The following is a 25,684-nucleotide window of genomic DNA, read 5'->3' on the forward strand; positions in this document are numbered from 1 at the left end:
AAAATACCCATTATATTTGAATGTATGTTTTTTACGCTCTATTATATGTCAATTGAGAGGGTTTACCCCTTTCCTTGCTTTTCTTTTTTAAGTTCCCCTTTTCTATGCATTGCTACTTTCTTTTTAGTTTATTTGTTGTTGTTGTATTGTCCTGCTGTATTTTTTTGCGCATTTTGTCACCTACGTTTAAGAGAAATTGCTCATTGTCTATTAAGAGCGCGGTCAGCGCTCAGCCAGGTGTGGTGAAATATTTTTGTGGTGTTGTATGTATTGAGTTGTGGCATTTTGAGGGTTGCCAAGTTGTTATTTTATAAATTTTTGATTCTTTGCTATTGCATAATTTTTAATATTTTTCGAATTTCGAATATTTTCAAAAACGATATTTTTTACTAAAAATTAAAAAATATATATAATTTTGCTATGAAAATTCAATACTGGTAGCTCATTTTAGTCTTTTATTAACACTGTTTTCCTTAAAATAATATATTTTCTAGGGTTACTTACTGACATCTTAGTGGAGATTGATAACAGTTAAATTTTTAACATAATCTTGAAATTATTTACCTGAAAAGATGAAGAAAAAAGTAGGGTTAGCAAAAATTTTAAATAAAGTTGATGTATTTATATATAAAAAGTAAAATATGCTACGGATACTTTCTATAAATAGCTTTCTGGAAGCATTAAAGATAACATAGGGATCGAAAAGTTTTTATAACGGTGTTTTTAGATGAACTCTTTTAACCTTTTAAGTAACTGCGATTATTTTATATTAGCACTTTAGTAGTCTTAAACATCGCCGGAAATTATTAAATTTATAAGCTGACTTTAATGAGACCATTATATATAATTCAATGAGATGTTTTAAATAAAATTTCTTTCAATTTTCAACTATTTTCAGTTATTGTATATAAATTAATATAAAAGATTTCAGCACTTGCCTCTCAAAATTGGCCATAAAATATTTAAAAATGGCACGTGTAGCACTATTTTTGCTATAAAAGAGCACAAATTGAAATCACTTTTTTCAAACACACTTCTATACAAGCGAATTGCTTTTTATAAATATTAATTCCAAAGCGCTATATGCTATTTAAACTTTTTTTGTATATATGTGTGTGCGTTTTCACTTTATAAGCGTACATAAACGAATTTTAATTCACTTAAATAAATTTCAACACTTCAATAAGTCACAAAAAATCACAAAACAAAACACTGAACTATGAATTATGCGCACACACTGTCAGATACATATGTATGTATATGTATGTCTATAAGCCGCTTGAACTGATCTTGAAATTAGCCGCACTAAATACAAAACGCTACGCAATGCTGTGATATGAAGTGATGATGTGATCTCGCTCGGTTGTGTCTTTCTTGTATGGTGTTGGGTATTTAACTCGTCAAATAGCAATTAACAACTGATGCAGATAATGATATTTCATCGAGCAGGCGGCGCGCTGGCAGCGATACACGATAAATACACACATACATACATATATACGTATATGTAAATATGAGACGAACTACTACTACTACTGCAGTAAGCTGACACAGGCTGTATGCTGCTTCTGCTGCTGATGAGCGTTAAATTAAAGCAATAATAAAATAACAAAAACAACAGTAAAAAATGAAGTCAATACAAACAAAAAGTGGCGATTACTAAGTCAAAAGCTGTCATTTATTTATGTATATGTGTGCTTCTATTTCCCCATTGTCTGTGTATTTGTAATAATGTTCAAAAATTATTATCAATTTTATTTGTATGCAATAATAAAGTAGCTAAAGTCGAAAATAACACATCAACTGGATTGTAGATAAAATATATTTATGTGGATATTTGTGTAGTGAAAAAAAAATATATAAGCGGCAAGCAGTGGCGACAGTTAGCAGTTGGCAGGCGGCAGTAGAAGTGACGAAAAGATACAATAATCATTTTTATTTGTTTTAAGCAGGAATTTTTTGGTGTGAATGTAGACATACATATGGCTATGACTACATATATTTATATATATCCTATGATTATATATTTACACACAAATATATAGCTTTAAATACATACATATATATGCAAGACACTCACTTAAATTGCATACAAACACCACGTCCACCGCTGTATGCGTGTAATATATTGTATGTACATAAGCATTTAACCGTTTATATGACTTTGATTGCATGACTGTCATGAATTTGGATTGGTCATAAATTTGAGCAGCTTTTCGAGCTAAATCGCTTACAATACAAAGATTTTTATTGTTTAAATTGCTATACAAAACAGTTTGACGCGTCGCCTGAAATACAAAAATACGAAAAACAACAAAAAACACATGAAAAACAATAAAAATACACATTAACATAAAAAATAATATTTACTTATAAGCATGCTTGAGCAAGCAACTAAGTAAGCCAAAATTTTTATCCACATAAGCTTAACGTTTTTTCGTGCATTAGGCGCGTACTTAATCTTATTTCTTATTTATTTAAGTATTTTTGTTGGTGCACTAAAAGCGATAAAATTTACTAAGAATTTTTTTTGTTTGAAAAACTAAAAAAAAATTCAATGCCTACCTGCGCGCGTTTACTTATTGGCTGTAAGTTTGAAAGTCACAAAAACTACAACAACAACAGCAATTGTCAAGTTTTGCCATTATCGCGGTGACAACTCACACTTTAAATACCAAGCACTCGCGATAAGATAACGTATACGCCAGCGCGTCCCTGGCAGCATTTATGCATACAACTGCTGTGTCTTCTCTGCTGTTGATAGATTATTGCGTTTAAGTATTATTAACTGAATATTATTATTGTTATTATTATTGCTTACTGCTCCATTTAAATACAACCGGGCAGATTACAGATAACGCAAATAAAGATATAACTGTAGCTATAGATATCTAAAAAACGCTGATTAGATACAAGTAACTGACAAGCTATTATTACAAATAAACGTATGTATGTATATGCAGTATAATGATACAAATACAATACGCTGTTATCTAGCTAAGTCCATGGCAATAATTATAAACAATTTTGAAAGATTTATTATGCCATAATGGCGTTTCAAAAAGCAGCACAACAACAATTAACCGTTCTACATATTTACACACATATGTATCTATGACGTATGTATAAGTATTAGCGCGGTATCATTAAAAAATATTACTTCGCTGCTTCTTCACTATAATCAAATTTATTTTTGTGCTTTTTTGTGATTTTTGTGGCACTTGCCCTGTGTGTGTGAGCGAGCGGCAAGTATCGCATACTGTCTGATTATACTACCGTATACACCCTATTTGTTATTGATAGGCAAAAAAGAGTGAGAGACAGTGTGTAATTGGGTAGCCATTATTATTGTAGCTGATTTCTACTATCTGACTTATATGTAAGCATACATCCACACAGTGCTGACGCGCTACAAATGAGGCATTTCGAAATCATTGCTTTAATTAAATAATCAGTTCACTTCAAGAATTTTTAGTAGACGTGTAAATGTATGTGTGTAAATTTATAAGGATTTATTGCTTTATTTGTTGGCTACGTGTGCTTTCGTATATTAGAAAGAATTGCACAACGCAATTTTTAATTTTGTAGACATTTCAATGAAGTGGAAAAGTTCAAAAATATATATTTGTTCAATGACAAAAAATTAAAAAAAAAAATATTAAACTTTTCGGAGTAATTTTTTGTCGATGTAGAATGTATAAATAGCTGGAAAAAGTATTGAGGTTATGCAAAATAAAAAACAAATATTACAAAAATTGTGCAAAAAATCACAATAAAAATTTTCGGAGTAAAATTCGACCTAACCAAAGCTGTTTCGATTTGCAAAGCATTTAGTACATATTTTTATTACTTATTTGACTTGTAAGCAGTGAAATTAATTAGTTTGGCCATTTTCAATTCCTTAACATTTTGTATGATATGATATGATGAAATCCAAAAATAAAGGATTTTAAAATGGTTAGAGTTAATAAAAATTTGTAGCTATTAATTACAGTAATAATAAGTAGTTTTCTCAACGAGTTTTTGCTTTAAATAATTTTCGGAGTAAAATTTTTTGTTGATTCTCAGTAAAGAAAAAATTATGAAATGAAAATTATGTTGCTAGGCATGCAAATTAAAAAACATAAGCAAAAAATGGATCGAAAAATGTTCGGAGTAAATTTCGAAGTCTGAAAATTATTATATTTCGTTTCTTTCATATTATTGCTATAGCAAATAAACAAATAAACTGATAAAATTGTCGGTAAAACTTTTCGGAGTAGCCATAGTTAATGATACGAAGTTGGTTTTAAATGTTTTTTAATCTTGTATGAAAATATTTATAATTACAAATAAAAAAATATTAAAAATAATTGAAGAAAAATAAAGCAACACTTCATCTATGACTTGTATTTGTTAGTGTATAGTATGTGATGGGTGGCAACCAATACACAATTAACAAATGAAATCAAGTTGCTGCACACACATTGGTTGAGCGCAGATATTTGGTTGTGCATGAATTTTTGCGTGTGTCTGTACGCATTTCCAATAAAAGCTATAAAATAATTCAGCTGGTATATAGTAGACACAAAAAGTCACATAAGTATGTTTGCGAAAATTCAAATAAAAATGTATAAAATAAATGGTATATAAGCAAGCAGCAGCCAATGTACATATGTATTGAGATTTATTCAAGTGTGCGCTGGCGGATGTGAGTGTGTATGAGCGCATGTTCAAGTGTTCATGGCTTGCAGTAGGATAACGTATATGAGGAAAAAGGTAATCTCCTCAATGATGGGAAGCAAAGGTAGTTGGGCGCTAGAGATTAAAAGAATGCTGCAGAAGATGCGAAAGCAGAAAAAACGAACAGATAAGCTTATACATACATACATATGTATATTCATACATATATGTATGCGCGCGCTAGCACATAAATCAGCAGCTACAGATTACGCATATAAAGGACAAGAGCACCTACCGAAGCCCTCGACTATTGAGAAAGTATAAAGTAGAATATAAAGAAATAGAATAAAACAAACATAACGAGTATTTATATGCTATTCAATACATACAAAAGCGTACAGCAACAAAGCACATGCATATATACACACATATGTATGTATGTGTTGGCGTGTGCGCTGTATCGACCAACCGACAGCTCGCCCATAACCACCTACAGACAGATCAGCGTCGTACGTGTTGGCGGCATACGCTTCAGCACCTAAAAGTATGCTGCATATGCAGACACACATATTTAAGTATATGCTGCACAACAACAACAACACAAGTATTATCATATAAAAACATAAATACATATATACATAAGTCTTTTATGCACGTATGCGTGCTTTCTACAAGCTCCTACGTGCCCGCCGCCAGCTATGTAATTATGCTGAAAGCTACCAACGCGCCATCTTCGGAGCAAAAAAAAAACACAAATGCGAAATATAAAGAAAACACATACGGCTATATGGCTAAGTGTGAAGCAAAATAAAAAATATATATAAATATTTATTTCTTTTGCACTTCACTGAAGCGCACTTGAGAAAATCAAGAAAATGCTGGTGGGGCAATAAACGGAATACACACTCATGCCGCTGCCACTGCCAAGCAATGAGTTATTGTTTTTGGAGCTGTGGGGGAGGCGCGTAAAGATGGTGGGTACAAATGCACTTCACTTGGAGGAATAAAGGTGGCAAAAGTCATGGCGAAATTGCAAAGTAGTCGTAAGATGGTATGGCAAGAAACAATTATTTTAAAAGTAGGAGTTGGTTGGGGATAAAAAACAACAACAACATAGTAATAAATAAGAAATTGAAGAAAAGATAAAAATAATAAATTATATTTATTAAAATTTTGTAAATATTTTCTTGTATTTTTTTAAATATATTTTATTAAAAAATTTTACATTATTATTTTCATTGTTGTTTTTCTTTTAATTTTTTTATTGATTTTTTTTTGTAAAAATATTTTTTTTTTATAATTTTTTTTTTGTAAAAATATATATTATTTTATATAAATTTAGTATTAAAAGTATATTAGAAATAGTATAATATTGTGGACTATTGCATCAAAGTGCCTCTAAATATTTTCGAGTTCGTAAAGTGCTGAAGGTTATTTTTTACTCAATTTCCATTCTCCAACATATTTTTTTAGTAATATTTAATTATATGTATTTGTTCGACCCATTAAAATTAATGAAAATAAAATTAATAAAATTAAAAAAAAAATTCTTATTTTTTATGAGCTTTTTCAAAGCCTAAACCTTTTTTCTTAACATAATTTTCAAATTCAAAGTTATTCTTATATTGCAATTTTCGTTATAAAAAACTAATTTCTTATCCAAAATTGCGCAAAGGCGTACAGCCACCATTTTTCTTCGTTATCTAGCGTTATTAAAATCACGCTGTCACCAAAAGAATCTCGCTATCATATGTCTTCGCTAATCCCAATCGTCACTTAAGCGCGAAACACTTACTTTAATACGTAATATGTATGTAAGTAACACCCGCGCCTGTCTCCATCCGCAAAAAATAAGCAAAAATAAAAAAGAAACGCCAGCACGCTTATTGGATTTTTCGTTGAACTCCCATACACCCTAGCACAGCAACAAAGCGCTTAGCGGGTGCACCTACCATATGCCAGCGCGCGCACAAAACCCCACACGCTCGTGCACTCCCACACTCAGCGCACCATAGAGTCCTTAGCCCACTCAAGTGTGTCGCTGCTGCGCTGAAGTGTGCTGGTTTGTCACGCGAATCAAGCGCATTCGTCGCTATAGATGGATTCCCAATCGAAATCGATGTTCGTATGTAGCGTTGTGGTAGTCGTTTTTAGGTACGTATATAAAAAGAAAATAATTTTTTCTGTATATACATACATGAGTGTGTGTGGGTCTGCATGTGTGTAGTATATAAGAAAAGCTTGAACATTTTTTCTTCTTTGTTTGTGTGTGTTATTTTTGTTGGTATTTGGAGCAAGTGGCGGGGATTTTTGTTAATTTAAGAGGCTGTCACCACGTGTATATACATATATATATTTATATTTATGTATAAACCGTTATACAGGAGGGATGATAAGATCGCAGTAAGAGCCAGTGCTTTCGATAGTCGTATTTTTAGGTATTAATGTGTGTATGTATGTGTGTGTTTGTACCGTCGTGTGCTGGCGTCGCAAATCGAAGCGCTGAAAAATCGGCGATGAGCAGCACAATAAAAGAAAGCAGCGCACAAGCACAAGAAAAATGTTGTAGTAAATAAGCAAGAAAAAATGGCGGGCGACAAAAAAGCAACGAACACACACACATGAAAAACGTGAAAGGAAATAAAAAGAAATGTGATAAAAGTAAAAAGGATGTCGCTGCTGAAGAGCGCCTGCAAAAGCTGTGAGAGTGAGCGAAGCGCATGAGTATGAGTAAGCGGCGCACGTGTGTGTGTGTGAGCGAGAGCGTAGTTTGGAGAGTGAAAGACTTTCGACTGGCGTTCGATAGCTTTCCAAGAAGAACCGAATGTAAGCATGGGTATAAAGCAATAAGAAATATGAAATCGTAAAAAAGGAGACGATGGATTTTTTCCATACGAAAATTATCCAATACATAAATACTTCAAGTGTATATGTATGAATGTGTGTGTGTGTGTTAGTGTATAGGTGTTGTTATAGGAAAAAGGGCATGGCATATGCTTAATGAAATCCACTTCAACATCAAGTGGGTGGTTTGGCTGATAGTGTAAATGAATGGTTGGTGCAAAGCAGTCGAGTTGAATACAAGTCTGGTGTGGGGTTAACGATTGGGTGGTGTTAAATTGCTTGGTTGGAGGTAGCTACAGTATTTTTTTGTTGTTCTTCTTTTTTTGCTTGCCTCACTGTTTGTTTATTGCGCGTTGGCGTTGCTGCTGATAGGTCGCTTGGGTGGCGTATTAGCACATACTACATACATACATACATACATACAAAAATACATACAAACATACAAGGCTGTTAGCATAAATCGACAGTTCGCCTTGAGTTTGGGTGGCAGCGCTGTAAGTACGAGCAGTTGAGCGCAAAATTGGTTCGAGCAATGTGTCTCCAATAGATTCATCAAGTCCAATAAAACCGCTACATATATTTGTATATAAAAATATTTATATACATAGCCTCAGACGACGCATATGCTGTGCGCATTGGAGCGCCATAAACGAAAATAAAAATGAAAAGGAATTCAATAATAAATAACACAAACGATTTTTATTATATTTCAGCAGCAACAACAACAAATATGTATGTACCTAAAATTTGTTGCTGTGCGCTATATACCTGCTGCTTATGGTATATGCGCGCTGTTATCGAGTGTTATTGGCGCCTGGGCGTATGCTTCGATATGCTGCATCGATTGGAAAGAGAGTAAGAGCAGCATATAATTTTTGGGTGGCACACCAGCTTGTTGTACACTTTTTGTGTTTTTGGGTGTGCGCTTGTTGCATGGATAACAATAAAATAAGCGACAACAAAAAGCAATAAAAAAAAATAAAAGAAAAAATGGAGAGTCAATTGAATTCGATTGGACGAGCGCCAACACAGTGGCGGGTACAACAACACGTAGATATTGGTATACTGAATAGCATATTGTCGCTAACGGTTATATTATTGTTATTGTTGTTGTGACAGTATAGCACGTTTGGCGTATGGTGCAACAGCAAATCGTAGCATACTTCAAGGCAGCCTCAGCCAGGGTGCGTCAAGCACAGCTTCAATATGGATTTTTTCCTTGCGAAGCAGCAAACGGGAAATCAATTTCCAAACAAAGCTTTATCTCATATAACACACTTGGCGGGTTTTGTGTTCGGCGCAATTGAACAATGTAAGCAAAAAGTGGGCGGGCTTAATGATTTGTATTGAAAGTAGCGTTATAACATTTTTCTGAGTAATTATTTGATTGTGATTTGGTCGCCAATAATTTTATAAATCTTAAAATATATTTATGATATATTTCATAGTTTTATAAAAGATATGTACTAGTTGCAAAGCTTACTATCTAATTTTGTTTTTAGTTTTTAGGCCGAAAAAAATATTTAGCTGTTTATAGCTCCGTTTTTAACTCCTAATTATTTTGTTAAGTATTAAACTTCATTAATAAAACTACACGCGCGCTTAATATGCCAAGTATAAAATCATTTATTGCGCAAGAAACCCAAAAGGTGTGAAAAATATTTTAGCCTTATACATTTACAAAATTTATTTTCAAGTTAAGTTTTGTTTAGTAAGTATAAAATTTAGGCAAAATACTTTAAAAATTTAATTGCCAAAAAAGCAGTAATTTGTTGAACTAGTGACCTTCGTTGGCCACAAGCGCTTGAAATTGGCTTCATACAATGTTGAAATAGTATTAGCTTAGACATAATAGCGTATGTTTGTATTTGAAGTTATTTAAATGTTTATATAAGCATGTGTTGCCGGCTGCCTTAACATGTTTAAGGTCACCAAAAGTTAATAACTTCATTTGAAATTGGTTTGAGTGTTGAAAGTGCGCACAATAATATTCGGCAGTTTGTCAGGGACTTTGTATTATTGTTATTTTTTATTTTTTTTTTTTTGTGTTAAGTCAATTTTTAATATTTATGTTAAGTGGATTTATGATATAGTTTTGCCGCGTTTTGGTGATTTGTTGGCTTAATACTTTTAATATTATACTGAATTCCACGTATCTTTAAAATAAGAAAAATATTTACAAAAACTCAAAAAAAAAATTAGAAAATAACATATTTTTTTAAAACTCAATCCAAAAGTTGAATAAGCAATATTTGATAATTATAACTTACTCGCGCATAAATATATATCAAAATTCCACACATATCATACATATTGTCATCCTTCCCCACACCCACCTGCCTGACCAAGCGTAACGCATCAGCGTCACAATCAAGCGACATTCAATTCGTACGCTATTTTACCATAATTTTATTATATACACGCGATTGCTATAGAAAATGGCAGCGATAAGCAAGCAAGAAAAATTACAACAACATATAATATTTACAATAAAAACTGTCGAATGTAGTTATCTGTACTTATGTATGCGCCACATACAATACAGCCAACAGCATTTATATGCATGCATACATACATACATACAGCTCACCTCGCCAGCTACTAGCTGACTAGCAATCCAACTCAGCTCTGCTACCGAATCATTGACGTTGCGCGCAGAGCGCACACTACCTACATATGTATATAGTATATGCTCGCTAAGCAACAACAACAACAGCAATAACAATGTAATTGCCAATAACAACAACAACATAGCGTACAACAAAAAATGTCGTTAGCACCGCAGTCAATAACATCCAATCAGGTTTGTTAAAAATCTATCTATACCCTGTACATATGCGCTAGCTGTATTATTATTGTTGTTATTGCTTTATATTTGTTGTCATCGTTCGTCGTCGAAGTCATTCACCAATACAACCAGACACACATTAGAGTGTAGTGTGCCACCACCACCATAACCCGCACTTCGTTAGTGCCACGCTGAGCAACAGTGTAGAAGCAGTTGAAATGTACCAGCTGCTTGCTTGTAGAGGCAGGCAGTCAGCCAGGCACTCACTCAGTCACCACCTTCTACAACTACTATACGGCCATTTCGTTTGCAACGCTCACCAAAACGCCGCTATCTCGAAACGGTAAGCCAATGTATCTCAGTTAGCTGTCTGTCTGCTCACGTTTGGAGTCAGCTCCAACGGCAGTGGCGCTCCTGAGTAATGCTAGATGTGCTCTTACTTTGCTGGTGCTCTCACTACTCACTGGCGGTTGTGCTCTCGGCAGTTGCGCTGCCGTATTGAACAGCGTCGAATGTGGAGGGCAAAAATATGTGATTTTTATGGCCACTTGTATTGCTGTATTGACTACTGCGCGTGTTATTGTTGCTTTGGTTGTGATTTTTTTTTTAACTTTTTTATTGTGTTTCCGAAGCGCTTTGATGTATGTATTGGTAGTGTTGTATTTTTTGTATGTTTTTTGGTAATTCGCGCTCTCTTTCTCTCTCTCTCTCTCTCATATTTTTTGTAATATTTATTGCTATTGTTTCTGCTTATGACCCTCATTTATCTCGCTCTCGTGCATTGTGTGTTATATATGCATATGTGCAACGCTTCAATTCATCTCTTTCCCGCTCACACTACCGAGCAAGTGTAGGCAATGCCTGTAACGGTATTATTTATGTGTTATTTTTTTGTTTCCGTATAAAGGTTCGCTCTGCGCTGCACGTTGCATGTAAATGCAAGTTGGGCGCAAATGTCCGGCGCTCCAGCTGCAGTAGCGCTCAGAGCAAATGCAAAAACTCCTGTTATTTGCACTTCTAAGGTTCCGTGAGATTTACTACCTTTTCTGAATTTAGTATGAAATTATTTACTACCATTTTGTGCGAAATTTACTGTTATGGTTTTTGCGATTTCAAAATATGAAATGTAATATTTTCGAGAATTTTTGGAAATTTTAGAATTTTAGAATTAAAAAAATAAATCGAAAAAAATTAAAGAAAATAATGGAAAAAATATTAAAGATAATATTAAAAAATAATAATAAAATATTGGAAAAATTAATTAAAAAAATAAATCGAAAAAAATATTGAAAAAAATTAAAGATAATATTAAAAAAATAATAAAATATTGGAAAAATTAATTTCTTTAATTTTCTTTTTTATTTGAGAGTAATATAAATATTTTTTCTATACAAGTAAAAATTTTTAAAATTTTGATTTTCTAGAGCTTTTGCGAATAACTTGCGGGAGAAGACTTAACAAATTTATTGAAGGCTTTTTTCCTAATTCTAATTGAAGGCTTTTTTCCTAATTCTAAATCTACAATTTTGAGTTCAAACATCTCTATTTATCAATGAAATTTACGTTACTTCCATAAAACAAATAGATTTACTTAACCAACCGCTATCCATCAGCTAACAGCGCTTGCAAAGGTCAATAAATTCCTGAATGACATTGCCACTAAAAAATTCACCACAACTTGTGTTGATGCAAGAGCGCATTACTCTTGTGAGAGCGAAAACTACTCGCATAAAGCCACTCATTTGCATTCGCTCAAATTTGCTCACTGTATGCCGTTAGTTTCGCGCACGCTATTTCCTTTGTTTAGTAGACAAAATTACATTGCAATTTTTTCAGTTTTATAAAAAAAACAGCAAAAACTAAATATAAATTAAGTTGTGTGGGAAAATTTGTAGGGAAGATAGTGCAAGCAACATTTAAAGCAGGCTATTAAAGTTGCGGTTTCACTGTAGCGGTTTGTGTAGCGAAAGAGCACAGATAAGTGCTGTGGAATTTCGAGTTTACATGAGTCAAGCAGGAGCAATTGCGATCAATCGAATGTATTTAAATAGAGATATAATGCAAAATAGATAAACAATATTTTATAAGAATCCAGGGTTTACAATTTTTTTGAGGTTACACCAGTGCCAAAATCTTAAATCTTCAAGGCTTTATTGAGAGAAAAACATTTTTAAAGACGTTTTGTTCTTGTTAAGTCGTATCAAACTCTGCTCAGGACTCTACTTTCAGCAAATCCATTTACATATATATAAATTATTGAGCGTGCTTGTGCGTGCGTAAATCCCACATCTACTCATGCTACACATAAGTAAAAAAAACGTATATATTTACGTTAATACATAATCTTATTGCGTGCTTAAGCCAATCGTTCAACGGAATGCTGAAATTCTATACATAAAGACACTTATATGGGTTCACAAATACCCACACGCCCACATCCTTTTGCGAAAACTTCAACATCCAATCGAAAATTGCCATAAATCAGTAGACCACACACTTGCACGCACGCTACCAAGCGCAAAGTAATGGCAAAAGCAGCAACAATAATGCCAAACACCAACAAACAGAAAAAAGAAATTTAGTCCTTAATCCCTTTACCAATAAATATGTACGAGTACATTGGCATTGGCGTAACGACGACGACGACAAACGAATAACGGCACCAACAGCAATAACAACAAGACCATATGCATATACATGAACTCCCTACATGGGAGCAACCGCTCGCATTGAATTCCGCACATCGACATTTGCAGCCCATCGATAACGCCACTTTAACTCACCTCAAATGCGTAGTGGAAAGCAACCGAACACACACATACACATACATGAGTATTTTTTCGGCTTTAGGCATCCAGCATCCCCCACCCAACGCAAGGATGTACCGATTTCAATTTCGTTATAAAATAGTTTCGAAACTCACACCACAGATGGAGCGCGCTTACATTTTCAGCTAGGAGCTGCAGATTTTGCTGTGTGAAATTGTGTTGGTGCAATAGTGAAACAGTCCAGCCCCGATAAAAGTTCGATGCCATGCAGGAACTGGGCGACGTAAGACGGCAGTTGCAGTAGTACCCACACACACATATACCCATTGGATTTTAGGGTAGTCTATAGTGTTGCTTTACTACCGTTCCAAGCGCCACTGCGTGTACTTGTAGTAGTAGTTGATGTCGTCGCAGAGTCGGAGCCAAACCGATGGATGCTTTGCGCAACTGACATATTTCCAATATCATTGGTCGATAACGATGCCAGCTAACCAACCATCCGACCGTTCGACCGAGCTATCGAGTGAGCGTAACGTACATATAAAGTGTGTGAGTGTGTGTGAAGTAAACGAGCGCAATGAATGTGGAAAAGAGTAATACCATGGACCCGCATATATGCAAGTAAGCATATAGTGTATGTATGTATGTACATAAATAACTGCAAAGATGGGCGCTGGTAACATATGAGCATGTGATTGATTGCATATAACTATTGCATATATATTGGCAGTAATGTACATATGTAAATGTGTTATTGTGGATAACTGAAAAGAAAATGCTTTAGTGAAAAGGGCAGTACGAAAAAAAAAAAAAAACAAAAAGCATGTGGATCCCAAAAAAAATTGATAAACGCTAGGTGCTTGCTGGCTGTTTGTAGGGGTATAGAGACTGGTTTAAATTGGGTTCTGGAGATAACGGTACATAGCAGAGGGCGTGATTTTTTTGTAGACAATAGATTAATGCAGCCATTCTTTTTATTTTTTTATATTTTTCGAAAAAAAAAATATAAACAGAATTTAATATTCGAAAATTCGAAAATCTATTTTTTAAACGACTGCAACGTTTCTTTTTATTTTTTAGATTTTGTGAAGAAATCATAATTGAAATAGTAAATAAAACTTAATGTTGGAAAATTCGAAAATAAATATTTTTTACTACTGCAGCGATATTTTTGATTTGCTAAATTCTCCAGAGAAAAATAGTTAAATTACTGTACAAAATTTAATGTTCGAAATTTTGAAAATTAAAATTAATATTTTTTCGAGAAAAATTGTAGACTTTTAGAAAGGGCTTACAATTCTCAAATAGTTTATATTAGCTTTACTAAAGTTCGCGGCGCGGAAATGTTTGCATAAAAACTAAAAAAAGGGTATTACAAAAGAAAGTAAAATTGTATTAAAAAAAATGGATGCTGAGGAAAAGCAAGAAAAATAGCGAAAAATTGCGCCACAACCTCAACCTTCAGTTACTGCAACATTTGTGTGCGTGTGTGTGGGGGAAAAGCTCCAAAGAAGGCGTGAAATAGGAGCAACAAAGGCATGAGCAAGTAAGCGGCAGGATGGCTGGCTGAACGCTGTCGCGGTGGTATGGTGTGAGGACAATGTCCTTTCAAACATTAAACGTCTATCCCGCAGCGTTGATGTTGGGGATGACACTGAAACTTTTGACGGAGTGTGGTGGCTGCCAGCCGGAGTGTGGACACCCAAGCCAGTCGGTACACATGCATTCTATGGGAGTGCGAAAAGAAAAATTTTTCTGCTCCCTACAATTTTTATTTCTGCTTGCAAACCTACATACATAAATACATACAAACATAGAATATAAAATATAAAAATGTGTACATACATATATGCTTATAAACGTTAGCGCAACATTTTCGTTTTTATAGCGACGACTGACGATTTGGTTTGTTAGTCTTGCTGCTGCCGCTGCTGCTGGTGCTTGATTACATTTACTTTGTATATAACGTTGAATTGTATTATATAAAATGTATATAGGTTTCTACAATGTTGTAGCAATACGCGCGGACGCAATTCAAGGATAAAGTAGGATATGGCGGCGTGGAAAAAATTGTATTAAGAAAAGCAATGAAAAGCAGAAAAAATTGCCAGCAATAGCAATAAATTGGTATGGACGCGTTGAAATCGAGTAGGATGCTAGCAGCAGGCGCTAGTGATTTTTTCTTATATTTTTTCATACATAAGAATTCAGTATATATGTATTTATAGCATTCGCTTTAGCCACAGAATTGAATTGTTTTGCTAGTAAAATCGAAATTGCGACTGAAGTATGTATATATGTACATATATATACATAAGAGAGTAGCTTACACTGAAATGGATTGCATTAATATTCCAGAGCAAAACTCAAGCTAAAAAAATCAAAATAACACACAAAAACAACAAATAAATAAATAAGCAGAAAAGACTCCGAAAAATTGCTTTTACTATAGATATATAAAAAAGAAGTTTATATAAAAGAAATGCCAAGAGAAGCGCTCCTGCTCCTGCGCTGAGGATGAGCTGTCACAGATTGAAGCATATATTATGGTTGCTGGTTAGTTGATGAGCTGCCGGAGGCGTTAATGATACCACAAGTGTGGTTGTGGGGAAACGTAATTTTTGTATATTTTTGCGGGAAATAAGTTATACTAAAAATGTAGTTGAGGTGATTACTATCAGTCATTTGATGGTATGGCGGGTGTTTTCTAAATGCTATGTTTGAGAGGAGTTTTATAAATGAATTTGTCGATACAGAATTATGAAATTTTATTTTGTGGAATTGTTAGAAAATTTAGAATTTTTTTTAAATAATACATAAATAATAAAAAGGATGTTTAGATATTTATTTTTTTTTTTTTTTGTTGGACTGCGCTTCAATTAATTTAAATTTTTTTAGCTTTGTTGAGTTGGATGTTATATTTCTGAATTTCGAAGTATAGAAAAAAAAATCTGGATCTAGAATTAGCGAAAAATATATTGATTATTATTATCAGATCTACTCAGTAATTTGATTTAGTTATCAGGAAGAATAACAAAGCAATTTTTTTAGCGCAAAAAATAAACCATTGTCTTCATATATTCCAAAAATATATTCAAAAATACATTAAAAAATGTCTTATTTTTCCACAAATAAATAAAAAATAACTTAACTATATAAATTTATACGAAATCATAGCATTCTAAACCACAAATCCTACGAAGAACAAAGGACAAATCTACTACATTTTCTCCGCAGTACGCATACAGTTAACCCACCTGAAGTGGCAAGTCCTGCATTATGCACATATAATAAATATGTATTCTTTTTATGTGTGTGTATGTGTGCGAAAAATATGAAAATAAATTCAATAAAATATTGGTTGGTTTCCAGTTGGCTCCTCCCTTTTTTCACAGACACACACACGAACAGCATAACACATACATATAGAACACAAACGAAGAAATGGGGCAATAACGCATAAAGTAGCTGAAGAAGCCCAAAAGAGAATGGGAGTAAACCAACAAAATCGATGAGGCAAAATAAAGCGAAAATAAAATAAAATAAAACAAAATAATGCGGAAAAAGTGATATGCATTTATATAAGTATGAAAATTTACAACAACAACAAGAATAAAAGAAGAAAATTGCAGTACCTGCCCATTACAACAAGGAGAGCAAAATGAAGCTCAACTAAAGTACTACAATTGATAGATGCTAAAGGCATACAAACATAACGACATACAAACATAACGACATACATATATGGCGACCCATAAGGAGGTTAAGAGGATGAGAGCGCACGCTCATGAAGTAGTTTTGCTGGCAATCAAATTGCATTGTAATAGATAAGCAAGCTGGGTGCAGAGGCAAAGAGGCAGCGGCAGTGTGGCAGCCTAGCAACGAGGCCACTTGAGTGTATCTCTATCTACCTCTACTAGGTGACCATAAAACTGCTGAATTGCACAATGAATGAGATAAAATTGCAAGCGATAAAATTGCGTGGCAACTGAAGTGTGTGGTGGTTAAGGTAAATGATTGCTGCAATTGCCAATGTTTGCTTGTGCCGCAGTGTCGCTGTATGTGTGTGTGTGCTTGTGTGAAAGGTAATGATGGCAAAGTTTTTCCGGGAAATTATTGTAGCAGGCTAATGATGGCATCGCTATGAGAGGCATTCACAATGAATTATTATATTGATAAAAATTTTAATGAAATATTTACAATGTTTATTTATTTTCTGTGCATGGTCGTAGATAGAGTTGAGAGAAAGGAGAGAAAGAAATGATAATAAATGAAAATGGAAAATTAAAATATAAATAAAAAAAGAGAGGAGAAAAAATTAAAATAGTGATAAAATATTGATATGAGAGTAAAAAATTATTTAAAAAAAATATGGCGAATTTCAAGTGAAAAGAATTTATAAATGAAGCAAGCTAGTAAGCAATGTGTTACATATGGTCTAAATTTAGTAGAGAAAAATAGAGGTTATAATGAGCCATTTAAAGCATATTTTTGATCTTCTTGGAGGTTGACTTGTTCCTAACTTACAAATTGAGCCTTTTAAAAATTTTAAGTCGCTTCGAAAGGCTACTTATTTACATAAAAACGCGTTTTGATGAAAGATGTGCACTAGTGATATAATATAATTTTTCTCTGATTTTTTTTTCAAATGTGTTTCGAACTTTGAACTAACCGTGTGGTAGTCACACATAAAATACACCTAAAAAAGCTCAACAAACACACAAAATATATCAAATTTACATAAGCTCAACACCAAAATTGAACGCCAGCTAGGCCTAACATGCCATAGCTTCGCAAATCCACAATATTAGCTATAATCAACGCGTTATCTTTATGTATTTCGTGATTGAGTGAGATAGATGTGTTTACTAGTTGCTCCTGGAATTGTATTAATTAAACCTAGTTTAAGTGAAGTAACAACCACTATATTTACCTTAAGACCTGCGGGACACTGGAGGTACCAGGTAGATCCTAAACATTATAGACAGAGATAAGTACCAATTCTTATTTGATATAAATTTGATTGCACTTGCCCATTTTTCGCGGCAAATTAGTTAATAATAAATTAAATATTGTTTCCCCTAAAAAACAGCTATCAAATTAAACGCGCACTTAATTTGTTCTGCCGTTTGTTTTGATCGAACAGCTGTTCCCTATTCATTTTCGTTTTCCTTTTGGTTTTGGCGTTGCCAACCATTGAAATTTCGTGTAGGTTTGTTAGTGACAGCGACTGAACATACTTACAGACAGGAGTACCCAACTATTTTCCTGCCATAATATGGCTTCAGAAAATAGCATTGGGTGTACACCGGAGAATCCTTTCCGAAGGAACTCCAAAGTTTTGAGAACGCCTCCTATTGGCAAGAATGAGGGATCCACCGTTGCTGGATCAACAAAAATGAGTGAAATTGCCGATCGTGCAAACAAAACTGGGATTTCCGATGAAATTCAGAAGAATGAAAATGGTAATGTTTTCAACAAACTGGGTGCAAAAATCAAGGAGCTGGAAAATATGATGTCTGGGCAGAGACACATAAATCAAGCAATGCGCGAAGCTGCATAAATAACTTGTACGACAAATCTGAAAATCCTGAGAATCCATCTAAAAGAGTGATGGTAGGGAAAGCGTCGCAAATTTCCCCTAGTTATAAAGGGGTGAGCACCCCAAAAAGACTACGGGAGAAAACAGGTTTCCTACCACCCACAAAAAAGACAAAAAAGGCTAATGAAAATGTGCAGGTAACTTACAGTGAGGTCACAAAATCAAGCCGCATAGATACGCCGGGAGGTAATCCCACACGCGATAAATGGGTGGAAGTGACAAAAAAGAAGAAACCAATCGAGAAGAGAATCAAATCTAAACCAGATGCCATCATATTAACAAAAAAGGATGGCGCGTCGTACGCTGAGATTCTCCGTAAGATAAAAGGTGACAGCGGCCTTGACGAATTAGGTTCTAACGTAACCTACATTCGAAAAACATTAAAAGGAGACCTACTAATTGAATTAAAAAATCAATCAGAAAAGAAAGCCGAGACTTTTCAAAGTGCCCTAGAGGGGGTGATCGGGAAAATGGCCGTAATACAGCCAAAAACCCACAATGTCACAATTATGTGCAGAGACCTCGATGAGATCACGACCCCGGAAGAAATTTGTGATGCACTAAAAAAGGAATGCGGATTCAATAACGTTGATAAAACAAACGTTAAAAGTATGCGGAAAACCCGAAGCGGTACTCAAATTGCAATAATTTGCCTACGTGCTCAGGATGCCAAAACTGCCCTAAAACTAGACAAAGTAAAAATTGTGTGGTCAATATGCCGCCTCCGCGAACATACACCTATTCCCCGCTGTTTTCGATGCTTTCAGCTGGGCCATATGGCACGCAACTGTAGTAACCCAGCTGACAGGTCCGGCCTTTGTACACGTTGCGGAAGCGAAGGACATGTTGCAAAAGTATGCACTAACACCCCGAACTGCATGCTCTGCAAGGGGGAACATTCGGCCTTGAGCACGATATGTCCCAAGTATCAGGAGATGTTGAAGTCACTTAAGAAATGAGGATTTTACAGTTAAACTTAAATCACTGCGCTGCAGCACAAGAATTGCTGAAACAAACTGTAGTAGAAAAGAATATTGACATCACCATACTAAGTGAGCAATATTCTCAGGGTTCAGAAAGCACCTGGATAGCAGACGTAACTGGTAAATCAGCAATATGGTCCTGCAAAGGACAACCTTTTATGTCCTGTGCCAGAGTATCACCAAATGGCTTCACATGGGCGAATTTATATGGTATATACATCGTAAGCTGCTACGCTCGTCCCAGTGCTTCTATCGCAGAATTCGAGAACTTGCTACTGGAGTTGACTCTAGAAACCAGGGGCAAATCGCCTCTAGTACTAAAAAAAAAAAAAACAAAAAAAAGCTATAATCAACGCGTAATCTTTCAATCGTTCAACTTTACAAGCGCATAAAATCTAACAAATATCACTTTTACTACGTAGAGCAATTCACACAGCTGAAAGCCTACAATGAAAATATCCTAATGACTACTAATATGTACGTATGTATGTAGCAAGCAGCAAGCAACAAGCGATACAGACGACTTCAATTACCAATTCGAAAGAAACCACACACATCCGGTTTAATTTACAAACAGAAGCGCGAAGAAATGAGATTTCATTAAGACAGCGTCTCAGCTGCGCTCTAAGCTAGCTGCGTCAACTGGAAGCTGTTGGCAGCGCAGCTTACTAAGGCTGGTGGGAATCAATGCAACGCTAGTTGGCTGGCTGTCAGTGTGATCAATTGCTAGCGCGTAAAATATGCTAGCTACCAGAGCTAGAGCTACATATGTGGGGTCTTATTGTGGAACATACATATGTATATATGTGCATATATGCGATCACCGCCGCATCTTCACACACTTCAACAAAAGTGATGATTTATCTGCGCGTCTGCGCAACTGCGATATACTAGAGATAAACGTAGCGCGGCGAAGGCTACTAAAATGTTGTTAATTGAATTCGATTGATGCGAAAAAAAAGCGTGCGCATAAAATCGCTTGCTTATATCAGCTTTTTTTTAGTGATTTTATGGTATTTTTATTTTTTTATTGTTGTTGTAATCTTTGCTAGCGTTCGAGTTGATTTGATTTGAGTTCAGCTGTAGAGGAGCGGAAGCGAAATTAAATTAATGTCAGACAGTTCGCGGTTTAGGGGGCACAAGCAAGCGAGCAAGCAAGCAGCCCACACATACACAAATATCACAAGCATTTGTTGTTGTGCGTATTTGTATAAGCGTATGTCATTTATGTGCGGATATATAAAATCAGTGTATCAAAAAATCACTGGAAATCCGTACTATAAAACCAAAAATAAGCGGAAAAAAACACAAAGTGCCAATACAGTAGCCGCACAAACAGTGGCACGCCGATGGGCTGTTGACCAAAAATAGAAATAAAATAAAAAATATATAAAAATTCATACGTAAGACTCCACTTTTTTGAATGTAGTTTTTGGGGCGCGCAACTAACGAAATTGAAATTGTACAAAGCTGATTGCGTTGCGAGTAAACGAAGTGACTTCCTGTCATTTAATTAAACACATCAAATTAAAGTGAAATACGTTAGCGTGTAAGTGTGCGTGCAATTCGGAAAGGGGAAAAGCTTGGCCACATGCAGGGGACGTGGGAAAATATGCATGTTTTGAGGCTACAAAGCTTACGTAACTGAAAGAAAATGAAAGGATTGTGGTAAAGGAAGGTTATACATTTTTTTTTGTTGATATTTGAAAGACAATTTTAGGAGATTTTTGGTCTAATGCGATGAAAAAACTTTCAAGTGTGAAAAAGTAAACAAAAGTTTTATATATTTTGTAAACATTTTTTTTTATTTTTTTAAGAATTGTTTTTTATAAAATTTTTTTTTTCAGATATTCTTTTTAAATAATTTTTTTATAATTTTTTTAAACAAAATCTCTGAGTTCAATGCAACCCAAATATATATATTTTAAGAGTTAAATATGATTTTTCAAATAAAATCTCTCAGCCGATTTGGTATTTTCAAAATTATTTTTTCTAAAAAAAAAAAATGGAATTAGCAAGCTAATCTGATGATACTATAAAAATATAAAACTTTCTATGTTTTACATATTAAGCCTTTTTAAGTGCTTCTGGGCTTTCAAGTTTAAGCTTTTATGTTTACTATTTATAATCAATAATCGCTATAAATTATGCTACAATCATATGCAGGCATATATTTTCACACACAAATTTTTATTATGATGAGCATTATACACATTTACGCCACGAATTAGTTTTTATTGCAGCAAGTCAAGTAGAAAATGCTACTTTCTCAACGCTTTATGCAACTAAATTTTGATTTTGATTTATGTGCAACACCCGCACATACAGAGGTAAGTGGAAACCCAAAAAGAGCGATGAGAAACCAAATAAATGTATCTTTTTTAATGCACTTTCACACAAAAACAAGAATAAAAAACAACAAAAATTGAGAAAAATTTTCCCCATTTGCTGCGCTTGCTTTGGCATCGCACTAATTAATGTCTTTAAATCATAAAGATGTGCAGCCTAAAAAAGGATGTGTGCGTGTCAAGAAGTTATTCTGAAAATATCGGAAATATGCTGTGTGCGGCCCTTTTCTTATTGAAAAATCATCATCAGCAGCAGCAGCAGCCATAGCGGCGGTGTTGTGCCCTTCACATTTTCGAAATATGAAATTGTCATTAAAAAATGCGCGCAGCTGTCGAAGGCACATGCATACGCACGCATGCACTTCCGTCAGCCTGTAAGCTTGTAAATCAACAATGCAGTCGCGCTCGATATGAGAATATTTTAATTTAATTTTTTTTTTTAACTTAAAAATTATTGCTATGCAGACAATATACCCTTTCGTTGCAGCTAAGTACGTATGTATATATGTGTATGTGTGTATGTTTCAATATGCAAATGTTGCAAGGCGTCTACTCTTTAGGGGACATATTTGCTTGCAGCTTGCAGTTTGTAGCAACTTCTTCAACTGCTTTGCATACTTTGAATAGTTTTCTTTTTATTTCAATTCTTTGAGTAACTATAAGTTCGTCTTCCAGTTTTTTATTGCCGACAAGCCGATCGTGTTTTCATTAGCGCACTTATTTATTAATGCCAGCTCCAGAGTCAGCTGTATGTGCGCGCTTGTATGTATCTTACGGATAATTATTAACTTCGCGTTAATGCAGACAACGCTCTCTTTTGTGCGCAGAGCGCTGAGCGGCAACTGAGATTGTGTTTAAGTTGACGTGCGAGCATGTGCGCGCTGTTTTCAACTTAGTCAAGCTGATCGTGCGTATTGTTGTTGCAATCGCTTATTATTGTTGTTCTGATTTTTTATCATGCTACCATTTCTCATTGTGGCGTTCATACAAAGGAAACGCATTCGATTTTAATTTGAATTTCCGTTGCTCCAATATGTTTCATTCTGTATCTTTGTGCTGCTGCATATCTATATGTAGCCACTATGATTTTATAATATCTGTGTTGCTTTCTGTCTTATTTGCTTTAATATTTGTTTTTTTTTTGTGTTTTGTTGTTTTGGTTCTGCGTTTTATGTCATCTTAATGCGTTCGGTTACACGTTTATTCAATAAATCCCGTTGCTGCGCAGCTGTGACAAAGATAAATGCAATGCTTGTTGTTGTTGCTGTATGTTTAGTAGTTTGTAAATGTCAGAAACTTGTGTGATTCTTAAAAGCATTGGTACTTAAATACTTTAGTAATTTGTGAGAAAGAGTTTCGAATTTTGAAGGAAAAAATTTACCGTTATGCTAGAAAAAAATTTTAACAGTAGTAGGAGTTTATAAACCTCACTTTATATTCTTTTTTGTTAATAATTTAGTTTCCTTTTGCAACACTTACTTTGTTTCTTAGCCTACTTTTAGGCGCTTTAACTGCTTAATTTCAAAAATATTTTGCGCACTCACCTGCAAATAGGAAAAAATGGGAAATAAGTCATTAGTAAAGTTTAAAATTTTAATTCAATATTAATATTTCATTATCAAATTTACTTTTTGATATTTAAATATAAAATTAAATAATTGTTAAAAATAAATTATTTAAACTATTAATGCATAAAATGCTTAAATATACTTTTAATAGTAAACCGTAGCATCCTTTTTGGTGTAAAATACAATTATAAGAAACCATATTGCTTTAAATCTATTTTGTTTTTATAGTAATTTGGAATCTATTTATATTTATAACAAAATGAAACAGATTATATGTAGCATACCTTTAGGATTGCAGTATTTCGCGTATTTTAATAACCTTACGCTTATAATGTTGTCTTCAGGTTTGAGATTTTATTGCGTACAAGCAACCGTTAATATGTACTCTACCCAAAAGGCTATTTTATGAGCTCTACAATTTTATATGAAGTATAAACAAGCCATTTCATTGCAAGGAAAACAATAAAATAACAATTTTAAAGCCTGCTTTACAACTCTAACGAAATTACCAGCAAGCAAATTTAATTTTTGCCGCTACATGACGAAGAAATCAATTAACTTAAAGCGCAGACATCTTCTGAAGCTTTAAAATTTCGCCTTAGCCTACATTTAGGTGCACGTAATGCCAGCTCATGCACATAAATTTCTGTCTAACATAATACAAAACCACAAAACTATGTAGCTACTAATTGTTTATACATATATACTGCCTTCCTATATATAAAAGAGGTAAATATGTAAAAATGAGTTGACTGAGATTCGTCTGCGCCTAAAACTGTGCTATATAAAATACTGTTAGTGTATATGCTAAGTGGCATTCGTGGCTTTGCGCATTCATTGTTTTGTTGCTTCTTGCTAGTTTGTGTTGCTAAATACAGCAATTCTGTTGTTGTACTTGTACTCTGTATATAAGTGAATTTTTGTTTTTGTTTTGTTATGTTAAATTTTTGATGAAATTTACGCCATAACCTTAGACAACACAAAATTATATGCCTGCTTAGATGTTTGGCAGTGAAAGCTGAAAGCGGCATAGCATACTTTAAGGCGCATGCCAAAAGTCACAACGAAGTTACTTTAAGGATATTCAACTTGCCTACACACTTTCAAATGCAAACACATACATACAAGCAATAGTAACTGTATAGTTTCACTTGTAAATATATCTGTCCCAATATATATATGTATGTGTGTGTTTGTTTGTGTCTTCTTGTGCTTGGCATGCGCTTGTGCGCCTGCACGTCTGCAAATTATCTTAAACTAAATTAAGCACAAAACAAAAAGGGTTGTTGCTGTAGCACTGCTGACTGCGGTTTGTTGCTCATTTTGCCCACAGCAGCTTGCGGGGGGTGCAAATAAGACGAAGTCGTCGCACTTTGTGTTATAAATATATTTTTTTTCTTGCTCTTTGGTGTGTTTGTCTCGAGTTGTGAAAGCGTTTTAACAATTTCAATGCCAGCTAAAGTATGCTAAGGTGGCAACGCTACATAGCTACAAGCCTGTCTGTCTGTTTGAATATAAAGCTGGCATTTAGTTACTTTTGCTTTTGCCTCTACGCTCTTAAAGAGTTCGAGCACATTTGACTGTCTCTTTGGCTTTTCAAGGATGCGGCCGTGCAAACCAACTGCCAGGCGACGCCTACTACTTAGCTACAAAAACAAAAACAAAAAGCGCAACACAAAAAAGTGTGTATACAATTAAGCTTGCCCGGCGCGCTATGGATACTTTTGCTGGTGTTGTTTTTTTGCCTGCTGTTGGCCAAATGTATTTCAAGCGTGTACTTGTCGCTCTACCCGCCTGTCTGCCCATTGAAGCAGCCGTTTTGTATGTTTGTCTGCCGGCTGGCTTACGACGACGTCCTTGAGCTACAGCTGTTTTGCAACTATAACACTGTACGACTATAAATATATATGCATATGTATGTGTGCGTATTTTCAAACAGGAAGTGATGTCATAACACGCCCTCGCCACCAACCAACTCCGGCTGCGGCTGTTGTGGCTCTAATGCTTGAAGTGGACGCCAACAGCGCAGTCATCAAGCAGCGCACAGTGTTGCTTTTTGTGTTTTTTTTGCTCGCTCGTCTTTAAACAACTATTTATGCTGTGTTTTTGCGCCATTTTTTG

General features: G+C 34.5%; 1 protein-coding gene and 1 long non-coding RNA gene across 9 annotated transcripts in view; one reads left to right on the forward strand and one right to left on the reverse strand.

Moving 5' to 3' along the window:
* Positions 1-25,684, forward strand: part of LOC105214617 (uncharacterized) — a 181,674-nt gene that overhangs the window by 118,234 nt on the left and 37,756 nt on the right. The gene's annotated exons all lie outside the window — the stretch shown is intronic.
* The window catches only part of LOC105214618 (homeobox protein cut), a 155,943-nt gene that overhangs the window by 103,854 nt on the left and 26,405 nt on the right, over positions 1-25,684 (reverse strand). Inside the window, exons 1-2 of one of the 4 annotated variants that reach the window (XM_054231651.1) lie at positions 18,096-18,587; positions 17,996-18,033 (exon numbers count right to left, since the gene is read on the reverse strand). The exons of the other annotated variants lie outside the window; for them this stretch is intronic. Coding sequence (XP_054087626.1) covers positions 17,996-18,033; positions 18,096-18,099 — 42 coding nt within the window. The 5' untranslated portion in view covers positions 18,100-18,587. Of the gene's footprint in view, positions 1-17,995; positions 18,034-18,095; positions 18,588-25,684 lie in introns of those variants that run through there. 4 annotated transcript variants of the gene reach the window in all.

The sequence above is a fragment of the Zeugodacus cucurbitae genome, chromosome 5 (genome assembly GCF_028554725.1).
Source record: "Zeugodacus cucurbitae isolate PBARC_wt_2022May chromosome 5, idZeuCucr1.2, whole genome shotgun sequence".
NCBI classification, from domain to species: domain Eukaryota; kingdom Metazoa; phylum Arthropoda; class Insecta; order Diptera; family Tephritidae; genus Zeugodacus; species Zeugodacus cucurbitae.